Source organism: Pecten maximus, chromosome 11 (assembly GCF_902652985.1).
Source record: "Pecten maximus chromosome 11, xPecMax1.1, whole genome shotgun sequence".
Taxonomy (NCBI): Eukaryota; Metazoa; Mollusca; class Bivalvia; order Pectinida; family Pectinidae; genus Pecten; species Pecten maximus.
Window position 1 is genome coordinate 7,975,262 of NC_047025.1, and position 27,622 is coordinate 8,002,883.

Below are 27,622 nucleotides of genomic sequence, written 5' to 3' on the forward strand. Positions count from 1 at the left end.
ATGTTGCCACCGACATAGTGGTACATATACATGTCGCCTAAAAATAAATGTGGATAAGGTTACTCGTATCTTGTTGTATAGACCGATGGTCTTAATATATTCCATAATTTTGTATATGTCCTATTAGATGTGTCTAATGGTAAATAGTTCACTGCATGCGATGCACAGATGTTTATCCTAACGCTTAAGTAAGACTGCATGTTCGACTCATCCGAATGACAAGGACAACCTATAACTTAAAAGAAAATTGAAAAATACAACAGGCTGCTGTAACATTATTTTCTTTCACCCAAAACCAAATTTTGCATACATTACGTTTTTAATATCAACAATTAATTTCAATTTCAAATAAAATAATGAATTACATCCCGACGAAATTCTTTTGTGCTCTGCCTCTATACTTGATAACTGTTCTCTGAGAGATAATTTTGAGGATGATTATATATGACTTCTATTGCAGGATACAATTTGATACATTTTGACAATATATATGAAAAGCTTCATGCTTTATATGATTAAGCCACATACGATGATTAAATTTGATCTGACAAGCGTTAACTTGAAAAGGAAAAAAAAAATGTTATCTGTGATAATTACCTTCGAGCAACTAGAGCAAAATTGGAATTTTGACAAGAGGGTTTTAAACTCATTTTGTAATCTTATATCACGAAGCCACATACCATGTCACACATTGAAAACAGTAAAAAAAAAAGTTAATTACGAAAAATTTCTACGTGCAAAGAACCATAACTCCAGCACAAGTACAAACTAATTCATTACGACACGGACACACAGTTACAAATAGATGTGGCCAATGGTAAGTTGAAAAGACCGAAAAAAACAAAATTTAACTGGCGACGATGACGCGTAAACGACAGACATTGCATTCCCTTAGTGTCCGCCATGCCTGCGGGACAACGTATTTTCTAAGTGCCCGCCATGCTTCGAAGGCAAAATAAAAATATGCATATCTCCATGTATAAAGCTTGTAAACTTTATAAGTATTTTAATTTAAGCAATTTATACAGTTGTACATTGGAGAAAGACAACGTGTTTCTCTTCGTCAAGCCAGCTGTCCGCCAGGCAAAGTCCGGCTTTCTTCACAATGTTTTGTAGCTGTTCCATATTATATTTACAGCTGAATCCATCTCCCTCGTGGAAATAAAGGTGTTCCCCCTTCTCCATTACCAGGTCAATACCAAGTCCAGCTGTAGGATACGTCAAAATTTGTTATTTATAAGAAATTAAAAGCTGTTCGAATTTCGACATGAAAACTTTAAATTAATGTCATGTGGATCGACAAACAACATATAATATTCAGAATTACGTCACATTTTACAACTTGAAGGTCGGTGATGCGGCTCGACATACGACAATAAACACTCATAATTTTAATTCGACCAAGTTTCGACTTACGTATTGAGTAACAAATGTCTTCCTTTGACTGCAGGTAGGCCCTCGTGTAGCTCATATATTGCGGATTACTGTCAGATATAAAATCTACATTGTATGTAAACATGTCTAGATTGATCCGACTTCCTTCTTCTTCGTTCAACTTTGCAATGGCGTGCTGATTGAATGCCTGTACGAGACCTGATAATTTGAAAAAAAATGCAACAATACTAACAAAGAACAATGTTTATGATCAATTAAAAACAAGAACAAAAGTGTTTTATACTTTATACAATACTTAAAGGGCACATACTTTCCCATATACCTCATCAAAATGTCTGATATTATCTTTTTAGATTTAAACTGAATAAATAACGATTCACTGAGGCTGGTCTTCATGCTTCAGTAAGTAGGAATGCATTATACAGTGTTTATCCTAAGACGGGCGAGAGCAACCTTGTCTCGGCGATTGTCACCAGCAAGAAATACAGTCAACGCTATTTGCTTTAATCGAGAGTAATTTATTGTCTACATATTCATGTTGCCACTGTGCTATTAAAACTTTAGTTACAAACGGGCGATGCAGAATCTTTGATATGTCACTATTAGTTTTATCGTTCCTGCATAATATTAAGCATAAAAGCCGTGTGTTTATTTACCCCGTCCTTATCCTGTTGACTGACATATAACACGTTTATTTCCCTGTTAAATAACGCGATCAGGTTCTAGGGCTTAGTATTATACTAAATAGGCAGCTTTTTCAGGAGAGTGGTTTATCGTTGTTCAAAATACTATCAACAGCTAAGGTTATTTGAGGGCGGCCTTCCGTGCATGCAACATATATGCGTGCGTTAAGTTGTATGCGTGTTTTTGGAGGCTGCGGTCCGGAACTTTTGCTAATTTATAGTGCTACCTCACTCAAGCATACTGCCGAAGACAGCAAGTAGGACACCTCACCCGGTTACATTATACCAAACGGGCGAACCAGTCGACCCATTCCTTATATGCCGAGCGCTGAGCAGGAGAAGCGACTTCCATTTTTCAAGACTTTGGTATGTCTCGACTTGGGAACGGAAACAAAAAGTCTTCCACAAAGAGCCGAACGCTCAATATTTTAGGCCAAAAGTGAGGCAGTGTTAAGATATAGTTCAGAAGAGGTTTAGAAAGAAAGGAACATATTAGATTTCTTATTCAGTCGCCTTTTATGATCACGCAGTGGGGGCAGCAGGTATGATTCTTACTCCGTACGAAAATTGAGTGCCGGTATCAAGGAGACACCTACAGAAGAAAACAAAGCACAGAAAGGCAATTCAGTAAGAAAAAAAGAGCAGATTTAAAACACCAAGTATTTGGGGCAGAAGATATATATTGGTTTCTTCAGTGTCCCTTCCATAGAAGACACTGTTGTGAAAGTACGGGGGGGGGGGGGGGCAACTTTATCGGGGTAAGTATTTGCCTCTAGTTAGCGAGGCTTTTATTATATTGCATGAAGTAGTGCATGCGCATTAAGTGTGGCGAGAGCTGAGCGGGCGAGACGGACGATTCAGATAAATATATGTTGTAAGTACTGTACAGTGTACTGGATAGAAGTACAACGACACCATCGAACTAAGCATCATGTAGCTACATTTCAACACAGAAGAGAATCTCGATTCTTCAGGGGCCCCACCTTTATTCGCTTTCTTCGATAAACCTATATTGGATACAGCGGGCATTAGCCCAATTCTAGGGCTTGCAAATGAACAGGCTATGTAGCATGATACAGTTCCTTGAAAATCTCATTAATCGCAATATGAAGTGGTCCTTACCAATGTAAAGTGTACGTCTATTTATATACATTGTTGTGTTATTGGATTCGGACTGGGCATGGAGAAGAGATGAATGATGTTTATCATTTTTAGTTAAAGGGAGGTAACTCACAAATCCTGAATACTTTACCGGCAATTGTTTCCTGATTAGAAGAAAAATAAAATAGCGAACTACACAGAGGTGAGTTTAGGTGTCTTTGTAATCCTGCCCTGTAGGTAGGGCGTAAGAATTGTACCTGCTGCCCCCATTGCATGATCGTAGGAGGGGACTAAATTTGAAATCTTATCTTTTCTCCTCTTTCTAAACAACTTCCATCGTATTTCGTATTAGCAAGAAGACGTTTAAGTTTGAGTAGATTACCTTCTTTGTCATGATAGGCCTGTATGATGGCCTCTTTGTCTTGTGTCACGTCTGCACTGAACACGAACACACACTTGTCTGTAAAACAATGAAAACATTTTTATATGGTTTGGTAAGACTTCGTTGTGTCTGTCTAGTTTAACGTGTTTGTTTTGGGAGGCTTTGGTATTTGTATGTCAGTCGCACCATATCAAAAGTACTGAGTGTTAATCGGGAACAGTTACTTCCATTTTGTTTGTATGTTACAAGTAAAGTTATAAAAAGATATTGTGACCTTTAAATCATATGTTCATGTATATTATAGTACGCTTATATATTATAATAGCAAAAAAACCGGGCGAACCAGTACTCCTAAAATGTTCAACCTAAGCAAGAGTCGATATTCCTATAAATCCCTACTGGCCATGAACCGTAAAGCGATTGTGATCAGATTAAAAAAAAACCACTTAGCATAAACATTGGGTCTGTCCCACAAAGGGTCGCCCATTTTAAATTTGACAATTGAACATTGTAATTGCTATTTCTCGTAACTGTTATCATTTGTCTTTCTCAAATATCCTATTTAGGTTTTCCTTGGTACGTAGTTATGCATATTTAACTTTTAGACTGATCGGAAAACAATACCTAGTTGTGCCTTAAAAATGTTTTGTATAGATTCTCCTTAGTAAGAGGAGGAGGGCAAATAAGGATAAAGTAGAGAACAAATCAGTCTAATATTCAACCAATCAAAATAATTAAATAATTGGCGCTAAGATTCCTCTGGAATATCTTGTACACTTACGAATAAAAACATGCAGGCAAGTATAATTATCATTGTTCTACTTTTGGTTTGGTTTGGTTTTGTATTGTTTAACGTCCTTTCAATAGATGTAGTCGTACTGCTGGGGACGTAATTATGATGCAGGATCTGTTGAGTCCTTAAAAGGCTCTTATTTTGAGGGTGTGGCCCTAAATTTTTTCCCCCATTACTGAAAACAGGCCCAAAAAAGGCAATTACTTAAAAAGTAGTTTTTCAAATGTTTTATATGATACTCTGATTTTTTTGATTTGGCAATTTTTAAATGAAAGCGTAAGAAATTCCGGAAAATTCCGTTCTCCTTTCAATGGGTTTGGCATTAGAATGTATCCATACAAATATCGGGGGCATGGGACGTTGTATATACTCCCCAACCTGGGAAAAACACTTAACTCATGGCTGAAAAAACAGGAGACACACATTTCGCAAATTGCAACAGAGGTATACAAAAAGGAAAAAAAAGACGAAGGAGCGTTTAAATTGCATTAAACAAAGCGACAACCACAGACGATGCTGCAAATACTCAATAATTAGTTACAAACTTAAAGTCAGCTGATTGGTATGCTATCGTTGCTGAAATTTGACACACATAGCTAAATCCACTTCATTAAGGAAAAAAGGCAATGTTAAAAAGAGTCTAATGCTACATTTATTCAATAAATAAATGTGTTTAAAAGTCGTTTAGTATTGAATTTAAATTGTAATTTCTAGCTGCTTCACTGCTTCAAATTGGTAATAACTCAAATTATTGGGCAAGAAACAGAATTTGCCAGGCCCTTAAATTTTGTAATTTCTGCCCTAAAAGGCCATACATTTACTAATCAAATTTATGTACGAACACTGTTATATGTAACGACGTACCTGTCATCACCGTGGAAATCATTCTGAGGATATCCACCTGTTCATTATACGGTAAGTTGAGGATACCGCAGAACCAAGTTATCAACTTAAAACCATCCACGCGTCTGAAATCAATCGAAAGTTACTAGTAAGAATTTTATTGTAGACATAAAGTGTTACCCTTTTGTCCACCCGTTCGTCTCAAATGACAATTTCTATTTATTATTATATTCTTCACGGTCCATCAGCGCTTAATAGGTTACTGGAGTCAATGAAAGGGGAGTAAAACAGGTTTTAAACGACAGTTACTAGGGTCAATAAAAGGTGAGTAAAACATGTTTTAAACGACACAACATGAAACAAACTATATATGTAAAGAATATGTTGGTACACACACGTAAATACTTTAAAAAGAGGAATGTGTCTACTGTTCGCCATACATTGTGGTAAAGCCCGATGGCCTTCAGATAGTTCATGATATCCATGTTTACATATTTGAATAGAAGATTTCAATATGTTATTCTGCTATTGAAATTCTCTGTTTTAGGTTTAGGATCAATAAAACTCAATACGGTATAGTCAACGGTAAACAGTTCATTACATGCGTTATACTGAGGTTGGCATCACGCCTCAATTAGTAAGAATACGTTATACATGTGTGACCCATATTAATGCGGGCAAGTGCCCTCGTACCGGCGACTGTCTCTTTAGGAAGGAGACAATTCAACAAATTTTCTATATTGGAAGTGGAAAAGCCGATTACGCGGCGCAAAGTCTTTATTTAATGAAGATATTGACACATATCGTAAAGTAATCGCTCGGAATCATCAAAACTCACTTCAGTTGCTCTATTCCTGTTACGTAGTCCGCAGCTACAGGTCTCACTACAAGAGAACAATCGTATTCCTCTGACAAAGCCTTGGCTGATTTCATTAGAAAGCCTGAAAAGATAAGCAAAACAATAATATGGGCTCGAGTACTTTCAACGATTTAATCGAAATAATTTTTTGTATTCGACTTACTTTCAGAAATGTCTACTGGGTAGAACGTAAGGTTTTTTTGCCTTCTCAGCAGTTCATCTATGACAAGCCTTATTTTGAAGCAGTTTCCACTTCCAAGATCAACCAATGTCAGATCGTGTGGAACTTGTGGGATAAAATCCTTTAATATCAAGAAATAATAAATTAGGAACATAATAAAACACTATGTGTATTATTAGCGTTCTGAGTTATTAACGCAAGCTTTAAGAGGTAAAGATGGACGGACGGAGACAATTCATAACCTTCCTTTTGTGGTCAGATGTTCAACTAAACGCAAAATGTTAACATAAAGAAGAAACAAGAGGCTCAGATGGCATACAACGCTCACCTAGAATAAGATATGTCAGTAATAATTACAAAATACTTTAAAAGGCCATCTTTAAATGACTTTAGCTGTTCATATGACGTTAAACAAAATAAACCAAACCAAATTAGTCATATTGCTAAAACGTTCCTACTCCTTGAACTGCCTCACCAGCAATGGTAATATCGAAATGTTGACTAAATATTGTTATTCTTCAAGGATTTTCAGAAGTTTTAAGCTATAGTTTTAAGATTGGGCATCGCCCTCCAGCTCTTAGGACTAGTAGGGATCTGAAGTATTTACCTCATTTGTCCCTATTGGGCTCTGACCTCCAGCAAACAAGGAGCTACATTCTCCGTTTATACATATATATATTTTTATTTAATCCCATTCAGTTATTCAAGACTAGAAGTGATTTAAAATATTTAGTTTAATTTCCCCTATCGGGTCGTCCCTCATGCCTCTGGGGAGTCACTTTCTCCATTTATTCAATATTAAATTTCCTTTGCTCCTTTCAGTTCCACTAAAGTTCCGGCCTATTACAAGGAGACTTAACACGAACACATCGCAGCCTCCCAAAACACACATACGCACTCACCTCACGCATGTATGTCGCACGCACGGGAGGCCGTCCTTAATTGACCTAAGCTGTTAATAGGACGTTAAACAAAATAATCCAAACCAAACCAAACCAAATGTTATCAAATACATTCAGGCTTTGGTTTCATTTATTTTGTTTAACGTCCTATTAACAGCTAAGGTCAGGCGTTCAGAACTAGTAAGGACTAATCCTATTCGGCAGCGTCCGTCTGGTCGCTCGGTAGCTACATCCTTAGTTTGATACATCATTACATGTTTTTTCCCCCAAAATGCTCCGGACTAAATTCCATTAAGATCGTTTGAGATGTTCAGGAGAAGTAGGGATTCATAGGATTTAACTCAATTATCCTATTGGGCCCCGCCAATCTGGCCCCTGGTGAACGATGCTCCAGACGAAATCTCATTAAAATCCCGAGTTGTTCAAGACTTGTATTGATTTAAATGATTTACCTTAATTTCCCCTATTAGGCCACGCCCTTCAGCCCTCTGGGGAGCAGCATCCTGTATTTATACACCATTAGTTATCTTTTGCCAATGTTTCAAACTAAATTTCATTAAAATCCAATGATGACTAGAAGTGATGTAAACGTTTTACCTCTATTTCCCCTATTGGGTCCCATCCGGTCTAAAGGAAGCCAAACTCCTCATATACAACGTTAGATAACCTTTGCCCACTGATGTCCAAGATCAAATTTCATTAGTATACATCCAATCGTTCAGGACCAGTACGGATTTAAAATATTTACCTCAATTTTCCCTATGGGGCTGACCCTCTGGGGCGGGGCCAAAAAGGATCAATATGGCTAGATTTATATAAGCGACCTCTCCTCTGGAACGGAGCAATGAATATTGCTTATATAGATGCTTTGAAGGATCACTATGGAGTGCAGATTGAAAAATTGTAGAAATGGCAACCCCAGGGGCCTGAGGGGCGGGGCCAAATGGGGTTAATTTAGCTATATTGTTATAAACGACTTCTCTGAAACCTAGCAATATATATAACTTCTAATAATTTCTATGATATCATCACTATGACAAAAGTATTCAAAATTGTACAAATGGTTGGGAGCTAACCCCCTAGGGGCCAGAGGGGCGGGACCAAACGGGTCAATATAGCTGTACCGATATAAATGACTTCTTCTTTGAAACTGAGCAATGGATATCACTCATATTTCCATGAAAGCATCAGTATGGGGATAGTATTCAAAATTGTGCAAATGGTGGGGACCTAACCCCCTGGGGCCAGAGGGACGGGGCTAAAAGGGGTTAATTTGTCTATTGATATAAACGACTTCTGAAACCAAGCAGTTGATCAATTTGTCATTTTTGCCTGGTGGCATCACTATGAAAAGGGGATTCAAAATTGTACAAATAGTTGAGCTGACCCCCGGGGGCCTGAGGGGCGGGGCCAAAAGTGTTCAATATGGCTAGATTTATATAAGCGATTTCTCCTCTGGAACGGAGTATTGCATATTGCTTATATTTGCTTTGTAGCATCACTATGGAGTGCAGATTTAAAATTGTACAAATGATGGGGCTGACTCCCCGGGGCCTGAGGTCCTTTTGGCAATATTGATATTTAAAACGACTTTTTCGATGGAACTAAGCAATGTATGACATTGATATTTCAGTGGAAACATCCCTAGGTGGCTGGGATTTAAATTTATACAAATGATGGGGCTGACCCTCCAAGGGGCCTGAGGGGTTGGGCGAAAGGGAGTAATTTGGCTGTATTGCTAAAAACGACCTCTTGTATTTTAGAAACCGTTCAGATCCTTATCCTAGGGCCTGAGGTCCTTTTGGCAATATTGATATTTAAAACGACTTTTTCGATGGAACTAAGCAATGTATGACATTGATATTTCAGTGGAAACATCCCTAGGTGGCTGGGATTTAAATTTATACAAATGATGGGGCTGACCCTCCAAGGGGCCTGAGGGGTTGGGCGAAAGGGAGTAATTTGGCTGTATTGCTAAAAACGACCTCTTGTATTTTAGAAACCGTTCAGATCCTTATCCTATAACCATATATAGCATTGTTGTGCATCAAGAAATAAACAAAATAATGGACAAATAAGCCCTGGGGTCTTTCCCCACCCCTAAAGACTTAGGCACTTTGTTATATCTTTGAAACCATTGAGATCTCCACTCCATAACCATGTATAGCATCAAGAGATCAACAAAATATTGATGGAAAAATAAGCCCTGGGGTCTTTCCCCAAATTTGGGATCTTATCTTTTCTATTCTTTCTGAACAACTTTCTTCTTTGTAATGTCTCCCTTGACAATGCCTCACTTTTGGCCTTTAGTTGAGCGTTCGCCCCTGTGAGGAAGGCTTTGGGTTCTGTCCCCTTGTCGAGACATACCAGAGTCTTTAAAAGTGGTAGTTGCCACTCCTGCTTAGTGCTCAGCATATTGGGAGTGGTTCGCCCGTTGTCAGTATAATGTGACCGGGTGGAGTGTCCTGCTGGGTGTCTTCGGCAGTATGCTTCAGTGAGGTAGCACTATAAATCGGCAAAAGTTCCGGCCTATCACAAGGAGACTTAACACGAACATACCGCAGCCTTCCAAAACACACATACGCACTCGCCACACGCATGCATGTCGCACGCACGGTAGGCCTTCCTTAAATTACATTAGCTGTTAATAGAACGTTAAACAAAATAAACCAAACCAAACCAACTTTCCCCATCCCTTGTGACTCCGTTTTTTGTTTGTTATATGTTTAAAACCATTGAGATCCCCACCCCATAACTATTTATAGCATTGCTAGGCATCAAGAGATAAACAATATCCTGTAATAAAAATAAGCCCTGGGGTCTTACCCCACCCCTAAAGACTTAGGTCCTTTGTCATATCTTTGAAACCATTGATATCCCCACCCCATAACCATATATAGCATTGTTGGCCATCAAGTGATAAACACAACCACATTGTTACAAAGGGGCCCTGGGGTCTTTCCCCATCTCTAGGGACTTAGTTATTTTGTTATCTCTTTGAAATAATTGAGATCCCTACCCTCAAACAATATATAGCATTGCTGGGCATGAAGAGATAAACATAATCATGTCGTAAAAATAGGCCCTAGGGTCTTTCTCCACCCCTAGGGACTTGGATTCTTTGTTATATCTTTGAAACCGTTGAGATCCCCACCCCATAACCATATATAGCATTGTTAGACATCAACAAATAAAGCTGTTAACAAATTGAACATGAACATTATTTTGAAGTTTGATCAAATCAACCAGTGAGCGATACGGGCCCTGTGGGCCTCATGTTACAAAGTTGAATTCCCTTTACTCAATAGTGCTCCACATCAACTTTCATCAAAATCCATTCAGGACTAGTAGGTATTTAAAGAAAATGTTAACAGACGATGGACGCTGCAATATCTCGTAAGAACATTTGGTTTGGTTTGGATTTATTTGTTTAACGTCCTATTAACGGCTTATGTCATAATAATCACAATGTTGAATGGGGTCCTAGTGCAAAATAAATAAGCATCACATTCATTTATATTTAAATTATCTGTATGCGTTCAGATTTTTACATGAGGTATATACCTGTACACTGTGTTTCAGAATGGACATTTCACTCCTGGTAGAATAGTAGGCTAACGGTTCCGTGACTGTCCTGTACTGAATTTCAGACCCGACATTGTCGTAGTTATACCAGTGAGGAAGGTACTTCGGATTTGATGTCAGCCCTTTCACTAATTTATCTTTGGTGTTTTCCATTTCTTAATACACAAAACCTGAAATGGTAAACCGCTTTAAAATGATTTCTTTGTTTCGTTGTTAGTGGTTTGACGTCATCGCAAACGGCTATAAACTACCAAGCACAGTGCAGTAAGAAACGAAATGACAAGATACATATCTAACGTATTGCATTGAGGTCAGAAGATCTAGTTCAGTATCTTAAATGTACCCCAGACCAACTTCAATCTCCCCCTACCTACGATAAATATGCAATAGGAGAGAACGGGCTCTCCAATGTCCCCCATCAGAGCACGAATTAGAAACCACCAACGACCCTGCAGGGGGCACCGATTATATTCTCATCTTACGACATGCACTGCATATTTTTCCCGGCCGCGCCTCCTGTACGGATAAAGAATCAAATGTCATCGTAACAACCGGCATATGATGACGTGTATCTATGCTGCATACAGAAGAAAATAAGAGGGATAGAGCAGACACGAAAAAGGAAAAGATTTCGATACGAAGTTACAATAAAGCAATGAAATATCGGCTATGTCACTTAAGTATCGGAGGAAAATCCTCGATATTGAAAGTATACATTCCTCGCCTTTGCCTTTTCATGTAGCTTTTCACAATTATTGATAGCCTTTCAACTAAAGTTACATATCTCGCAAGTTTTGATCTACTGACTAATACTTAAGCATTGAACTGTTACCAAATGGTAGTATACAGTCGATATGAATACAATTTGGGTGACAGATAAATAGAATATCGCCCGTTAGGAAGGGCGACATGAAATATTTATCTGTCACCCAAATTGTATTCATATCGACTGTATACTACCATTTGGTAACAGTTCAATCCTTATATTTACATTCATAATTTTATTTTATTTACTGTAGCTTAAGACGCGTTTAAAGTTGCCGCTTCTCCTATCACTGACGTCATCAAGTTCAAATACCGGAACAGCCGAAATTTCCAGAAGGAATAATATAGTCCCTCATGTCGTTATCAATAGCAATCACATGAACTGTTTTTTGCACAATTTGGCTTTATATTATATTTTATAAACGTTTGTAGATATCTTCAAATTGTTCACAATTGCATAATTTCTGATTGTTTAAAAATAAAGCCGTTTTTCGGCTCAATGATATACGGTTAACATTTAGAAGTGACGCGGCGTTGAATGGGATACTGCACATGACAGATTCGATTCCTCGGAAACACTTATGTTTCTATCGACTGGATTTACGTTATTTTCAGAGGAATACCATCTCTTAAATTCTAAATGAACGTCGTCTTGACAGTAGATGAAAACGATTCCAAGGATATTTCATTAGAAACAGAATCCAGTCTAACCGGTCACATCAGTGTCGTTAACTTAGCAGACGATGTTCAACTTCACAGGGGCTCGATTTTGGAGTAAGGTAGTCTAGGCCTTTGACATCAGTGAATAACCACATAACTATAATTCAGTATGCATACACAACCAGAAACCATGTCGATACTGCCGATTTTTCGCAAGATTTTTTTTTTTATAAATGCTGGACTTAAAATGTTGTCGTGTCTAGCATTTCTGACAATTCGACAACGAGCCCCTGTGTGACGACAGTGACAATTTGATTACTTCCTATAGATCAGGAATATAGAACTTATAATAATTTTGTGTCGAGTCGGTCGACTTCATTTTTTTTATTATTAAATTTTACTCTCATAACTTGCGTTGCTTTTTTTTTTTGGTGGTTTATGTAGATACATACTAGCATTCGAAAGCTCTCTAGGCCGAATGTAACTGGGGGCCATTGTTTTAACCTACAACACCTGAAGCTGTATTCCTACACTGACCGAATCACTGTAAATTGTAGTATACAGTCTCATGAATACAATTTGGTTTACTAACGACATATAGGCAAATGCAACACAGAATGTAAATATATGATTATGAATTAATAAATTTCATTACTAACCTGCTGTGTGGTATATCTTTGCAAGCGTCTGTTTGTGTGACTTATTGTTCGTCAAACTCACCTTAGTTTTCACGTTGAGAAACCTTTAGGGAATTTACGTGAGAAACCATTATATATTCAGTAAGCATATTATATTTCCACTCTCTGGCGACTATCAAAAGACGAATTACCGGGTGTATATATATCCATTAAATTGTGATGATGCTTTGAGCATGATACGCATGGATAACTGAATATATAAAATGCTTTATTACATCGTATGGGCTGGTGGAGACGTTAAAGGTAAACTGAGGTGACGATAGCATGCATAGGCGTTTCATTTTTTACAATGTTTCATTTTTGTATTTTGTAACAATACTGTATGCAGCGTTTCATAAATACTTATGCGCATCAGCTTGCGACATAAGACAAATGCCCATTGAAACACTTGGGATCTTAAATCTTCCTTTTTTCCTCACTGTTCGGTTTTGTATTCCCGATTTCACCGAAAAAAAGGGGGGTAGATTATCTCGGGTTTGTCCCTCCATGATACGCACTCACCACAAACATGCATATCGCACGCACGGGAGGCCGTCCTTAAATGACCTTAGCTGTTAATAGGACGTTAAACAAAATAAACCAAACCAAACGCTTCGTTCCGCGAGTAACTACAACAAATGTTAACGGATTTTCCTTAATTTGGTAATAAAGTAAATGACTTTTTTTCGATGACGTTTTTCAGCGTCCCAGACGATCAACGCGGTCGCCTTAGCCTTATTAGATTTTACCGAAGAAAGGTGAGATGGCTCGCCGTGTGTGGCCTATCATGTGATTAAACAGTTGTCCTCCTTTCATTGTGTTGCATGTACCACTGACTAGTTCATTCACCCATAGACGTTGCTGTCCTGCAGGTAGGGCGTAAGAATTGTACCTGCTGCCCCCATTCAATGATCGTAAGAGGCGACTAAACTTGGATCTTATCTTTTCTCTTCTTTCTTAACAACTTTCTTCTTCCTAATGTCTTCCTTGACAATGCCTCACTTTTGGCCTTTAGTTGAGCGTTCGCCGCTGTAAGGAAGGTTTTGGGTTCTGTCCCCTAGCCGAGACATACCAGAGTCGTTGGCCCTGGTTGACCCCCAGGGGCTGGTGGGCGGGGCCAAAAAGGGTCAAATTGACTGAAATTTCCAAAATCGTCTTATCAACTATATGTTAGAATCAAATACTCTTCATAGACTGACCCCATTAGGACTGATGGGTGGGGCCAAAAAGGATCAATTTAGTTGGCCAAAATATTTCAAATCTCAGGTGACCGTTAAGGCCCTTTGGGCCTCTTGTGATTATCAGTAACCTATGTTAGTCGATGATTAAATTCTTAACGACCCACAGTACATTATGGCCAAAAACATGGCGAGTAAAAGTGCCGAAGAAACGAAATAGGACAAGTGTGTCTAACTAAGGATTGTCAGCTTCCAATACATACACTCTTTCCTTTTTAAACTATATACCTGAATATACTAATACATTTTAACACTTTTCGGATATTTCGTTTGATTGATGTCCATTTTACACACCTTTTTTGGCCCTATTGCCCTTACAGTGTTGATGGGACATTCAGATTGTGTCAATAATGAAATCATTTTAACAGCCAACATTTCTGCACGGATGGACGGAGAATCCATTTACCCTTACATAGTTGACGTGCCGTTTAGAAGGGAATAATGCTAGTTAACATAAACGTCCAGCATTTCTGTCACGGCTGAAATGAGAATCCGGTCGTCAGATATATCTAACCATTGCCACATTTATTTCATCTATAACTCGACAGTGGCTTCGCCATTAAAGGACATCTAAACAGCAAATCTAGTCAAAACGTGATATTTTACAAGCCTATGAATTCCTACTACGGTGCAATTTAGAAGTAACTTGATGGCATTTTATGATGAATCATGGCAAACCTTTGGTCTTGCTGTTGACTTTCAAGACCAACGATTGTACCTGCTTCCCCCATTCCCCACACTCACACTTACGCCTGCCCTGCAGGTAGAGCGTAAGAATTGTACCTGCTGCCCCCATTGCATGATCGTAAGAGGCAACTAAATTTGGGATCTTATCCTTTCTCTTCTTTCTTATCAACTTTCTTCTTCCTAATGTCTCCCTTGACAATGCCTCACTTTTGGCCTTCAGTTGAGCGTTCGCCCCTGTGAGGAAGGCTTTGGGTTCTGTCCCCTAGCCGAGACATACCAGAGTCTTTAAAAATGGTAGTTTCTACTCCTGCTTAGCGCTCAGCATATTTGGAGTGGGACGACTGGTTCGCCCGTTGTCAGTATACTGTGACCGGGTGTGGTGTGCTGCTGGGTGTCTTCGGTTTGGTTTGGTTTGGTTTGGTGTATTTTGTTTAACGTCCTATTAACAGCTAAGGTCATTTAAGGACGGCCTCCCGTGCGTGCGACATGTATGCGTGTGATGAGTGCGTATGTGTGTTTTGGGAGGCTGCGGTATGTTTGTGTGAAGTCTCCTTGTGGTAGGCCGGGACTTTTGCCGATTTATAGTGCTACCTCACTGGAGCATACTGCCGAAGACATCCAGCAGCACACCCCACCCGGTCACATTATACTGACAACGGGCGAACCAGTCGTCCCACTCCAAATATGCTGAGCGCTAAGCAGGAGTAGCAACTACCATTTTTAAAGACTCTGGTATGTCTCGGCTAGGGGACAGAACCCAAAGCCTTCCTCACAGGGGCGAACACTCAACTAAAGGCCAAAAGTGAGGCATTGTCAAGGGAGACATTAGGAAGAAGAAAGTTGTTAAGAAAGAAGAGAAAAGATAAGATCCCAAGTTTAGTCGCCTCTTACGATCATGCAATGGGGACAGCAGGTACAATTCTTACGCCCTACCTGCAGGGCAGTGGGTGTCTTCGGCATTATGCTTCAGTGAGATAGCACTTTAAATCGGCAAACGTTCCGGCCTATCACAAGGAGACTTAACACCCAACATACCGCAGCCTCCCAAAACACACATACGCACTCACCACACGCATACATGTCGCACGCACGGGAGGCCGTCCTTAAATGACCTTAGCTGTTAATAGGACGTTAAACAAAATAAACCAAACCAAACTTTGGACCAACCTGTCCAGGACATGCATGCCGAGTCATCAAGAGAAGAAAAGCTTATTGCAAACGCAGAATGGTTCTGTGAAAGGACGTGCGACACCTCTAGGAGGTCATTAATGATTTCGGACGATTTTGATGGTAACTGAGATTCCAAGGAACCTCTACCATCAAGGACAACCTCTGTAGACGGATCTAAGTCGTTACCAATAAGGTGAATGGAGCAGACGCGGGATGAGGTGTGACACCACAGTTTGTGTGAATAGATCAGGTGATGTCTTGCACGTTTTGTTCCATTTATTGCAAAGGTAACAAGACAGAGACAGCATTTTTTGTGTGAAGATGATCCATTCAAAAAATTATGAAGGGTCAGCAACGGCAGGATATTGGACGGGGAGTCGTCTTCTTCCTCTATTTCCTGGTTCTGCTCGGGTTCAGGTTCAGGCTGATTTTTGTTCCGAAGATACTTCATGTAGCACTTCTGGCAAATAAGTGCTTGTTCCTTTGCTGACATCAATCCTTGTTGCACCAGCGTATCTAGGAGCCATTTATATTGTGGACTATTTACATTGCGTGCACTTCTGTTCTTATTGCCACTACGTTTCTTGAAGTATAGTTGACAGCCTTCTCCAACACATTTACCCTCCATCTTGAAACAATAACGATTGGTTTATGAAGCGTCGATAAAGTAACAAAATAGCAAGCCACCGATGTTTATTTAGTCGTTAGAAATCATAAAACTGTCATGAAAATATCCGCTCTGATATTCAATATAAATTTGTGTATATAATAAGCTATATAATAGGGTTTCAGACAAGGTTGTTACTCATTTCCCCTTTTCTTTCAATTTACAACCACATTCAGGCGGCGATATGAGAACGTTCCACCACATGGAATTAGCTGATGTTTGGTACACATATGAAACAAGTAAAGCTCTATCCGATTTTGTGATTGAAATTTGCATCCAAAACTATATAACGGGAGAAAATTGCAATTTTTAAGGCATTTTTCTTCATAATTGTGTCTCTGCAAGTGCATTTTCATCCGAGAAAATTTTTGTTTTATGTTTTATGAATAAACACGATGTTTTGGAAATATTTATCAAAAGAAATTTATACTATGTTGCGAATTACAATTTCGAGATAACCTTCTTTTATTTACGACCTTATGTCTTTGATGCTCAAAATGACAACTTTATAAAAATACATTTTCCCCTGACATTATGAAATCTGGGTGTCGGAAAGGTGTAAAATTATTCTTCGGAAAAGAAAAAAAACTGTAATTGAGCTAGATAAGAAATTATACGGGGGCAGGCTCCTATGGAGAATTAACATTACTGGAAACAGGCCCTTTGATCAGAAACATCCTCGGGGGAAGGGAAAATATTTTGCATAAATGGCGGCTCTGACCCCAAAGGGGCCGGGCCCAATAGGAGAAATAAGAGTTAATTCCTTTAAATCGCTACTAGTCATCAAGTTATGAATGGATTTGAACCCAATTTGGTCAGACACATCCTTGGGGGAAGAGGAACATATTTTGCATAAATGATGGCTCTGACCCTAAAGGGGCCAAAGGGGTGGGGCCCAATAGGGGAAATAGAGGTAATTCCTTTAAATCGCTACTTGTCATACAGTTATGAATTGATTTGAACCCAATTTGGTCAGAAACATCCTTGGGGGAAGGGGAACAGATTTTGCATCAATGGTGGCTCTGACCCCAAAGGGGCCGGGCCCAATAGGAGAAATAAGAGTAAATTTATTTAAATCGCTACTAGTCATAAAGTTATGAATGGATTTGAACCCAATTGGGTCAGAAACATCTTCGGGGGAAGGGGAACAGATTTTGCATAAATGGTGGCTCTGACCCCAAAGGGGTGGGGCCCAATAGGGGAAATAGAGGTAATTCCTTTAAATTGCTACTAGTCATTAAGTTAAGAATGGATTTGAACCAAATTAAGTTAGAAACATCCTTGGGGGAAGGGGAACAGATTTTGCATAAATGGTGACTGACCCCCGAGGGGCCAAAGGGGCGTGGTCCATAAGGGGAAATAGAGGTAATTCCTTTAAATCGCTACTAGTCATAAAGTTATGAATTGATTTAAACCCAATTTGGTCAGAAACATCCTTGAGGGAAGGGGAAGAGATTTTGCATAAATGGTGGCTATGACCCCAAAGGGACCAAAAGGCGGGGCCGATAGGGGAAATAGAGTTAATTTGTTTAAATCGCTAATAGTCATGAAGTTAAGAATAGATTTGAACCCAATTTGGGGGGAAACATCCTTGTGGGAAGGGGAACAGATTTTGAATAAATGGTGGCTCTGACCCGAAAGGGGCCAAACGGGCGGGGCCCAATAGGGGAAATAGAGTTAATTCCTTTAAATCGCTACTAGTCATAAACTTACGAATAGATTTGAACCCAATTGGGTCAGAAACATCCTTGGGGGAAGGGAAAGAGATTTTGCATAAATGGTGGCTCTGACCCCAAAGGGGCTAAAGGGGCGGGGCCCAATAGGGTAAATAGAGGTTATTCCTTTAAATCGCTACTAGTTATGAAGTAATGAATGAATTTGAACCCAATTTGGTCATAAACATCTTTGGGGAAGGGGAACAGATTTTGCATAAATAGTGATTCTGACCCCAAAGGGGCCAAAGGGGCGGGGCCCAATAGGATAAATAGAGGTTTGGTTTGTTTTTGTTTAACGTCATATTAACAGCCAGGGTCTGACTGACTGACTCTGTTATCAGTTCGTTCATGTCAAAATTTGGTGAAGTAGTGAACGGCTCAGTGAGACGCGGGAAAATACGAGACACAGACATTGAAAATGGTACGAGATATGTCCAGATTGTGAAATGTGAACCCCTTCTCCCTCTCACAACAATGTTTGGGAGATTCTCTGTACGTGTTTTCGCCGACAACAACAGGACCCCCTGCTTCAGGTGCAATCAGACTGACCACCCTTCGTACAGATGTCCACAGAGGGAGTACACCGTAATAAAATGCTTCCAGTGTGGACTTCCCGGTCATTACAGCAAAGACTGTCCTGAAAAAGTAAAGGTGTGCTACCGATGCAGGAAACCTGGCCATCTCCAGCGAGATTGTTTGGAAAATGCCAGAGACACATACGGTGAATATGTACACGAGATAAGAGAAGGTCAACGTAAGAATAGCTGCGACGACCGCGACAATGAAGTGGGACTGCAATCTACAGCATCTGCAACCACAGACAGTACTACTGTGCCCAGGGACCATGATGATGAAGGTGACACGCCCACCCCAGCTGTACAAAACATAAACAGTGTGATAATCGGAGCATCGAACTGCAGACGACTAGACATTCCTAACGACAGTAAGGTAGTGAATGCTTCTATCTCCGGTGCAACATTTAACAACATAGAAGCGAACATAACAAAAGCAAAATTGTCACTCGGCGAAAATGATGTGGACAAAATTATCATAAGCCTAGGTACAAACGACATCACCAAACATAGAACCGACGGTGATTCTGTCACGATCAATATCATGCACGCGCTTGACAAGGTGAAAGACGCATTTCCGGGAAAACAAATCGGTCTTTGTAGTGTAATACCAAGAAAGGGTAAGAGCCCCAGTATCCAAGCGATCAACGCAACTGCTGTGACCGTAAATTCTTTCATGGCCAAACTATGTGTCCTAGACAAGTCGCGAACACTGTCGTATATCGATACTGCCAACGCGTTCATCCGTAAAGGGGTACCGATATGTGGCCAGTACGACTCGTCAGATGCATCCGGAATGCATATCAGTGTCGATGGAGCTCTCAAGCTGTGGTCAATCATGGAGGACTTCATCATGGCTCCACACACAACGGTAAATGCATGGTCGACTCCAATGACTTCCCGAAAACGAGTCCTCAGTAGCGAAACACCCCCGGAAGACAGACAAGCAAGTAGTCGTCCAAAAAACCAGAATTAGTATCTGCCTATGATGCTACATTGTACATAAGTATTTATCTCTACTGACTGTTAATTATTGTCGCAATATTGCATTAAGTTATTATACATATCGTTCCTATGGTTTATTTTTTTCTTAGTCTATGTATATATGTATTGTCTAAAGTAAATAACACTATTCATAAGTTCAGTAAAACCCTATTATACTATTTTATTAACTTCCAATGAACAAAAACGATACATTATATATTGCTTGTTTAAATGCTAATGGTCTGAGAGACAATAGAAAAAGAGACAAATTCCTACATTGGCTAAACAGTCAAAAATACCACATAATATGTCTACAAGAAACACACTGCACGAAAGATGACACAAAAAAATGGCAAAACCAATGGAAAGATATAGCTAAGGGTGGCAGTACTTGGAATAATGGCTCCAGTGATTCAAGGGGGGTAGCTATACTATGGAAAAATAATCTACCAATTGATATCTCAGTAAACAAATATGACAACACAGGTAGGTTACTAACATGCATAATAAAATCTGACAACACAAAATATAACCTGGTAAATATTTATTCTCCTAACAAAGGAACTGAAAGAAAATTATTCTTTAAATCACTTAACACGTATATGGTTAATGATCATGACACTAGAAACATCATTATGGGCGATTTCAATTGTGTAATGGATGGTATTAAAGATCGAATCCCGATACAAAAGAAATATGATACTGGATATACAGAACTTTGCTCGTTTTTGACAAAATATGAAATTGAAGATATATGGCGAAAACGTAACTTTGACTCAAAACAATACTCGTTTGAACGTGGACGATCTAAATCGAGGATAGATTATGTATTTACACCAATAAGTATGAACTCTTCGGTAAACGAAATCAAAATAAGAAATTGCCCATACAGCGACCACAATAGTTTAACATTAAGATTGAGATTAAAAGAAATAGAAAGGGGACCTGGTACACGGAAAATGAACAATAAAGTTATTGAGGATGACATATTCAAAAACACACTTCAAGCATGCTGGGCACAATGGATTATGGAAAAAGACCAATATAGCATCTGTGACTGGTGGGAATTAACCAAAATAAAAATAAAAAGTTTAGCAATGGAAATAGGAAGGAAATTTAAAATAACAGATAATAAACTCAAATTGATGGAAAAGGAACTTGAAAAGCTCGCTGAACAGAATGACAATAGTACCATAACCAACGATAAAATAAATTCCCTAAAAAATAGAATTAAACAGGTGTATGATAATCGAACAAGTGCAACTAGGGTCAGATCTAGAACACAAATCTTTGAAGAAGATGAAAAATCTACAAAATACTTCTACAGTCTTGAAAAGTCAAATGCAGAAAATAAACAGTGGTTTAAGATAAAAGGGGAGGATGGTAATTATAAAACAGGAATAAAGAATATACTAAATGAACAGACTAAATTTTACTCTAAACTTTTTAACACTGAGGGGTGGGATGAAGACAGTGCCAATCAATTAACACATTGTATTGAAAATAGACTAACAGATGAAGAGAAAAATGATATGGACAGGCCGGTGTCCACTGAAGAAATAATACAAGCAATATTGATGTTAAAAAACAATAAATCTCCTGGAGAAGATGGAATCAGTGCAGAATTTTCTAAAAAAATATTGGTGGCTAATTAACAATGAAGTAATAGAACTTATAAATACAATTTTAAACAATAACAAACTTACTGACTCTCAAACTAGGGGTACAATCAAACTATTATTCAAAAAAGGGGAAAGGGAAGATATAAAAAAATTGGAGGCCGCTGACATTACTCAATACAGACTACAAAATTATAGCCAAAATATTAGCTAATAGACTCAAAACAAAACTTGATAAATTAATCCATACTGACCAGAAAGGATTTGTACCTGGAAAGAACATTATGGATGCCAACCGCCAAATTCAAGATATCATTAATTATTGTGAATCAGAAAACCAAGAAGGGAGTATTATCTTCCTTGACCAACAAAAAGCATTCGATAGAATTGAATGGGGGTGGATATTAAAAACTATGAAAGAATTCAACTTTGGTAAAGTTTTCTGCGATTGGATAGAAATGCTTCTAAAAGATTCAAAAACATGCATACAAACAAATGGATTTACATCATCGTATTTCAATATTTCAAGATCTGCGCGTCAAGGTTGCCCAATAGCCCCGATGCTGTATATAATTCAGGCAGAACCTCTAGCCTGTGCTATAAGAGCAAATCAAAATATAAAAGGACTTAAATTGCCAGGTATAAATCAAATTGAGACTAAACTTAACATGTTTGCTGATGACACTCAATTATTCAATAGAACAGAACAGTCCATAATAAAAGCCTTCGAAATACTCTCTATTTATGAAAAAGCATCAGGATCAAAAATTAACTATGATAAGACAGAAGCAATATACCTTGGTGCATGGAAAAATAAAATACCTTCTTTCAAAAAAATCAAATGGTCAAAAACTGCAGTCAAAACTTTAGGAGTTTACCATGGAAGAATAATTGATGATGATAAAATATGGCGCGAAAAAATTGTTAAAATAAAAAATAGCTTGCTAGTTTGGAAAACCAGAAACCTCACTATAACTGGGAAAACACTGATAATTAAATCGTTAATCCTTTCAGTAATTAGATTTGAAATTGAATCCAGAGGAATACCATCAAAATATGCTAAAGAGATAAATACAATTATATGGGAATATATTTGGGATGGGAAATATAACCAACTGGATAGAAGAGTATGTTGTAATGATATTGTGAAAGGTGGAATGGGAATGATTAATATAGAAACTTTTATAGAAAGTATATACATCAAAACAATATATAGAATTATCCATTCCAAACCACAAAGTTGGAACCAGATAGGTAGATTCTATCAACAACAGCTTGACAATAAATATAATACTAAATACTTCATATGCAAATGCTCAGACATTAAAGAAATAAACGTGAATACATTTTCAAAGTTCTACAAAACTGCCATACTAGCCTGGGCAAAAATGCAAGCAAAGATGCCAGTACAGACCACATCTGATGTGCTCGACCAAAATTTATGGGGCAACATACATCTACAGGTAAATAATAGGCCTCTTATGATACAATCCTTCGCACAGAGTGGTATTAACAAAATAAAGGATATATGGAACAAAGTCAACACAAAATTTATAGACTCCAACTCGTTACTAGCTATACTAACTAACAAACAAAACTGGATTGCTGAATACTCAAAAGTGAAAAAGGCAATAATAGGAACTTTCATCGAAAAACTAAAGCGAGATACATTATTACAGTCACGTAATACAGAACATATACTAGATGATAACTTGTGCTTTGGTAAGTATAAAAAAGATGTGTTCCAACCAGTTAAAAAACTAAATGAATATGCAATACAAAAAATCATGCAACCATATACTAAACCAAAAGCAGAAGAGAAATGGGAAATTTACTTACAACAAGAAATTTCTTGGGATCAAGTTTGGAAACAACTAAAGCAATTACCAATATCACTAAAAATGAAAGAATTTCAATGGAAGTGCTTGCACAGGATTATATATACAGAATATAAACTACAATTAATGAACCGTTCGGATGGAAAATGTCACCTATGCAACAATGAAATAGAAACACTAACCCACCTTTTTTATCACTGCACGTTCACTAAACAACTAATCCAACTCGTTAAGTGCAATATTATCGACAAAATTCACGATATCAGAATATTACTAAATGAAGAAAAGATGATAACCGGTGAATTGAACGAAAAAGAAAGTGAGATGCACAGAATAACAAACTTAATAATTATCTGTGTCAAATGGACAATATGGAAAGTACGAAATATAATAAAATACCAACACAAACAAACGTCTGCTAATTCTGCTTTTCATATCCTAAAAAACATAATCCACAGCGAATTACAGACCCATGGTAGAAACCTGAAACCTATTTTTAGACTACTCGCGAACAATATTTAACATACTTTATATACCTCCAGGAAATATACAAGTCTAGATTTGATAAGTTAGAGCAAGTTTATATTACATAGTATCGGTACAATGACGATAATTAACTCAAAACTTACTTCATGTCCAATTTAATACACAGCCACATGTCGGTAAGCACAACCGGAAGTTACTTTACAAATATTGGGTACTACTAATTACTCCAGCGAGACTATCTACTCCGACAACACGATAAAAGAACCAAAACACACATACACACTCTCACCGATCAATCTAACGTAGCTAAACAAACAGTATTGCCATTAATGATAATAATAATAATAATAATAAAAGACTAACGTAACAGCTGGTGATCATGATTGAAGTTTCCAAATATCATACGATGTGTGTGTGTGTGTGTGTGTGTGTGTGTGTGTGTGTGTGTGTGTGTGTTCGGATTCCCACACTATAACCATATATAGCATTGTTTGAGATTTACAAATAAAACAAATTGAATATGAACATTATTTTGACATTTGGTCTAATCCAACCAGGTGAGCGATACAGGCCCCATTGGCCTCTTGTTATTGTTCTGTTCTTCTTTATTTTTAAGTACTTGTATTCATTGTTAATAATACAGGATATTCACTGTTACCGAGTTGAAATTAATTTAGTAGGTTTAGTCAAAATTAGTAATGGTATTCAGGGTTAGAAATAAGAAATTATTCCAGCTGGACCAAAGGGCTTGGCAATGAGAAAATCTACTGGCCCTTCTGTAATTTAAATGGCCCTGATAACTATGACCTGGAGCGCAGCGACAGTTGGGGGGTGGGGGGTAGGGGGGGTACCCCCCCGGGAAAATTTTAAAAACGCAGAAGTTCTCTGGTGCATTCTAGAGTATTTTGAGCTAGAAAATTGAGTTTTTAAAATTGTTGTTTTTTAAAGAATGCTTTTTTTTTTTGGTGAAAACTCACAACATTGTTATTATTTGCTAATAGGCGATGGTTATGCGCAATATATCATCCATGTTTTTGTTGATGTCTATTTGTTTTTTGTAATGTCGTCTGTTGCTGTGATATATAATTAACTCGGAATAAAATTACGACATTGCGCAATAGATCTTTTGTAAAAGGCATGTTTCATACATTTGTTAGATTGAAATGTCGCATAATTTTTATGTTTGATGACTATTCAAAGGAGGCATGTAAATACAATTATCATGCAAAAATATTGAGGGCAAGTAAATCATATATTTAGAAAAAGAAATGCTGTGAGCTGAAATAAAAACGAAACTACATTACAGTGAAGTTAGAATCATTTTTTATTCTGCTGATTTCTTATCTAATATACCCGGATATCCCATAAGTCGCAAAAATTTTGCCATGCATTTGATGCAGAATGCAGACGGTCTTTTAATAATGTCACATCTTTCTCCAGGTGTTCTTTCGCTTCATCGTTGTAATCATCGTCAGACATATAAGCTTCATCATATTCTGCCACTGGCACTGCCTTACTGATTGGCTCTGCCATTGTCCCCGTTGTTGACATCTGTGGCACTGGTATAATGTCTGTCATTGTTGCCCGACTTGCAGTGGTTGGCACATGGGTAAGCTGGACATCTGGCAACTTTAAGGATTGAATTTCTTTTATGGAAAGTAGTAGTAATACATTCATTTAGTATAATGGATAATTATTTTTTCAATGTTACAAATATGTTTTAAAAGATCTCAGTTATTTTAACTCAATCCTTTTGAATTTAGTGCACAGAAATAATATTAAATGCAAAGAATATTTTAACCAAATATTTGACAAGGCAAAAGATTAGATATTAATATATACATTTGTGTACTTAAGCTTATAATTGCTATTCACCTTAAATGCTGATATGGATGTTGGTATGTCAACTACCTCAGGCTCCTTGGGATTTTCAGCTACTGCACTGGTTACTGCAGACTGGATGAAAAAATAAACAAAGTTGCTGATAAAAACACAAAATTTGATACTTAAAATGACATCAGGTCAGGTAGTGCTTGAATTAGGTCAAGAGTATGAAGATACTTTTTGTTTGTATTTTACTATTTTAGCTTTGTTAATCACCTTAAATGTTGATGTGGATGTTGGTATGTCAACTACCTCAGGCTCCTTGGGATTTTCAGCTACTGCACTGGTTACTGCAGACTGAAAGAGTAAACAAAGTTGCTGATAAAAACACAAGATTATTACTTAAAATAATATGAAGTACTTCTTAAATAACAGTATGTTTTTGATCTTTCAAAGTTAGTGTATGTATGATAATATCTATATGATACTAATTATTTGCAATTCAATCTGAGAATACTCACACTCGTTTCCTTTTCCTGTCGCAGTCGACGAGTTGCGCCACTCATCCACAGGGAAATAGCTGGCATGGGGTCAAATGTACTAATGTCACTTGATTCAAGCGTGATCATCAACTGGTCAGACAGGTTGTAATCTGACATTTTGCTTCGCCAATCACTTTTTGTCATCTTCATTCTGTTGAAACCTCTCTCTGCATCAGCTGAAGATGCTGGTATAGTGAGAATGAGATCAACAAGAGAAAGGAAGTTAGGGCACAGCTGTCCTAACTTTTCATTCACCTGTTCCCATGTTGTGGAATTTGGTTCAGAAAACCTGATTTAAGAAAGGAAAACAGTATGACAAAAAATGGTTTTGACATATTAATCAATTTTACTTAACGTAAAGATAACAAAAAGAAACAAAGAAAATTTGTTGTACTTTAGGTTTTTTTTTTTTTTTTTCAATGTAATGATAATAATGAGAAGTGTTACCTTTTGGATATTTGGTCCTTCAGTTTAGTCCATTCTGTTTCACATTTGTTAGTCTCAACACCTGCATCACACAACCCATCATGAAAGTAGTCCACTAAAGTGGCAACATCAGCATCACCATAATCTACAATTTTAATAATTTTCAAATACTAAATTTAATTGTATAAATGGAAGGGAATATTCACGTTAATCCAATAATTCAGGGATGTTATCTATAAAATTAAAACTATGAAGTAATTTATAATTTAATTCATTTTCCTACAATAAATTAATTTGTAGCGGATTTGGACTGGAATTTCTTGCTGATGTCTACAAGTATGGACAGGACATCAAGAAGAAAGTGCATCATCAGCCACACGTCTCTGGAGGAAGCTACACTGTAGAAGTGTTTGGCCTTGTTACCCTTGTCAGTTCTATTCACTGGTAGATCTCTGTTTTGAAGCTACAACAATGCAAACAACATAAAATTAGATTCATACATTTTTTTTATATACACAAAGTTTAGCAATATTTCCAATTGTAAGGCATAATCAAAGTAGATTTTGTAATTTAATTTGGCAGGAAAAACACTTTTATTCCAGATATCCTGCAAAACAATGTCATATTTCCAACTTCGGATATACCGACAGTTCGTGAATGAACAGTTTAATATTTTCTCTGTTAAAATATCGGTAACTTTTCTAAATAACTATAGTATATTTAAATTTGATGTGACATAACAATACTTATTTTTATCCATATTTGACTGCATACAACAGTAGAGTACAAGGAGAAAAGTGCATTGCGATGTGATTTTGAAAGTAAAGTTCAGTTTACCACTACTAGAGTAGAATAACAAACCTGTTGAAGATGTTGCCCGATTGCTTCATAGCCTCTTAGGAAGTGTTCAATCGCCTTTAGCAAATGACCTATCCATCTTGTTCCTCCGACTCAGGTCGGCAGCAATACACGCTGGTTCTGGACTTTGTACGAGTCTTTCAGACCGGCCCTTGTTAAATTACTATTTC

The 27,622-nt window shown here is 37.7% G+C and overlaps 2 protein-coding genes across 3 annotated transcripts; both read right to left on the minus strand.

The window, feature by feature from the left end:
- Positions 1–972: 972 nt before the first annotated feature.
- Positions 973–24,108, minus strand: LOC117338135 (histidine N-alpha-methyltransferase-like). The gene is made up of 8 exons (XM_033899349.1): positions 23,946–24,108; positions 10,704–10,894; positions 6,220–6,358; positions 6,036–6,138; positions 5,219–5,322; positions 3,562–3,639; positions 1,417–1,593; positions 973–1,208 (listed from the first exon to the last, which is right to left on the minus strand). The coding sequence occupies exons 2-8, from the start codon at positions 10,875–10,877 to the stop codon at positions 1,021–1,023; spliced, it is 963 nt and encodes a 320-aa protein (XP_033755240.1). The 5' UTR covers positions 10,878–10,894; positions 23,946–24,108; the 3' UTR covers positions 973–1,020.
- Positions 24,109–25,137: 1,029 nt separating this feature from the next.
- Positions 25,138–27,053, minus strand: LOC117338121. 2 transcript variants are annotated; one of them, XM_033899329.1, is made up of 6 exons: positions 26,878–27,053; positions 26,616–26,739; positions 26,148–26,457; positions 25,903–25,983; positions 25,678–25,758; positions 25,138–25,431 (listed from the first exon to the last, which is right to left on the minus strand). In XM_033899329.1, exons 3-6 carry the CDS (start codon positions 26,316–26,318, stop codon positions 25,147–25,149), a joined length of 618 nt encoding a protein of 205 aa, XP_033755220.1. In that variant the 5' UTR covers positions 26,319–26,457; positions 26,616–26,739; positions 26,878–27,053; the 3' UTR covers positions 25,138–25,146. The 2 variants fall into 2 exon arrangements, with proteins under 2 accessions (XP_033755220.1, XP_033755219.1); XM_033899328.1 differs by lacking the exon at positions 26,878–27,053 and having other exon boundaries at positions 26,616–26,825.
- Between the last annotated feature and the right edge of the window lie 569 nt (positions 27,054–27,622).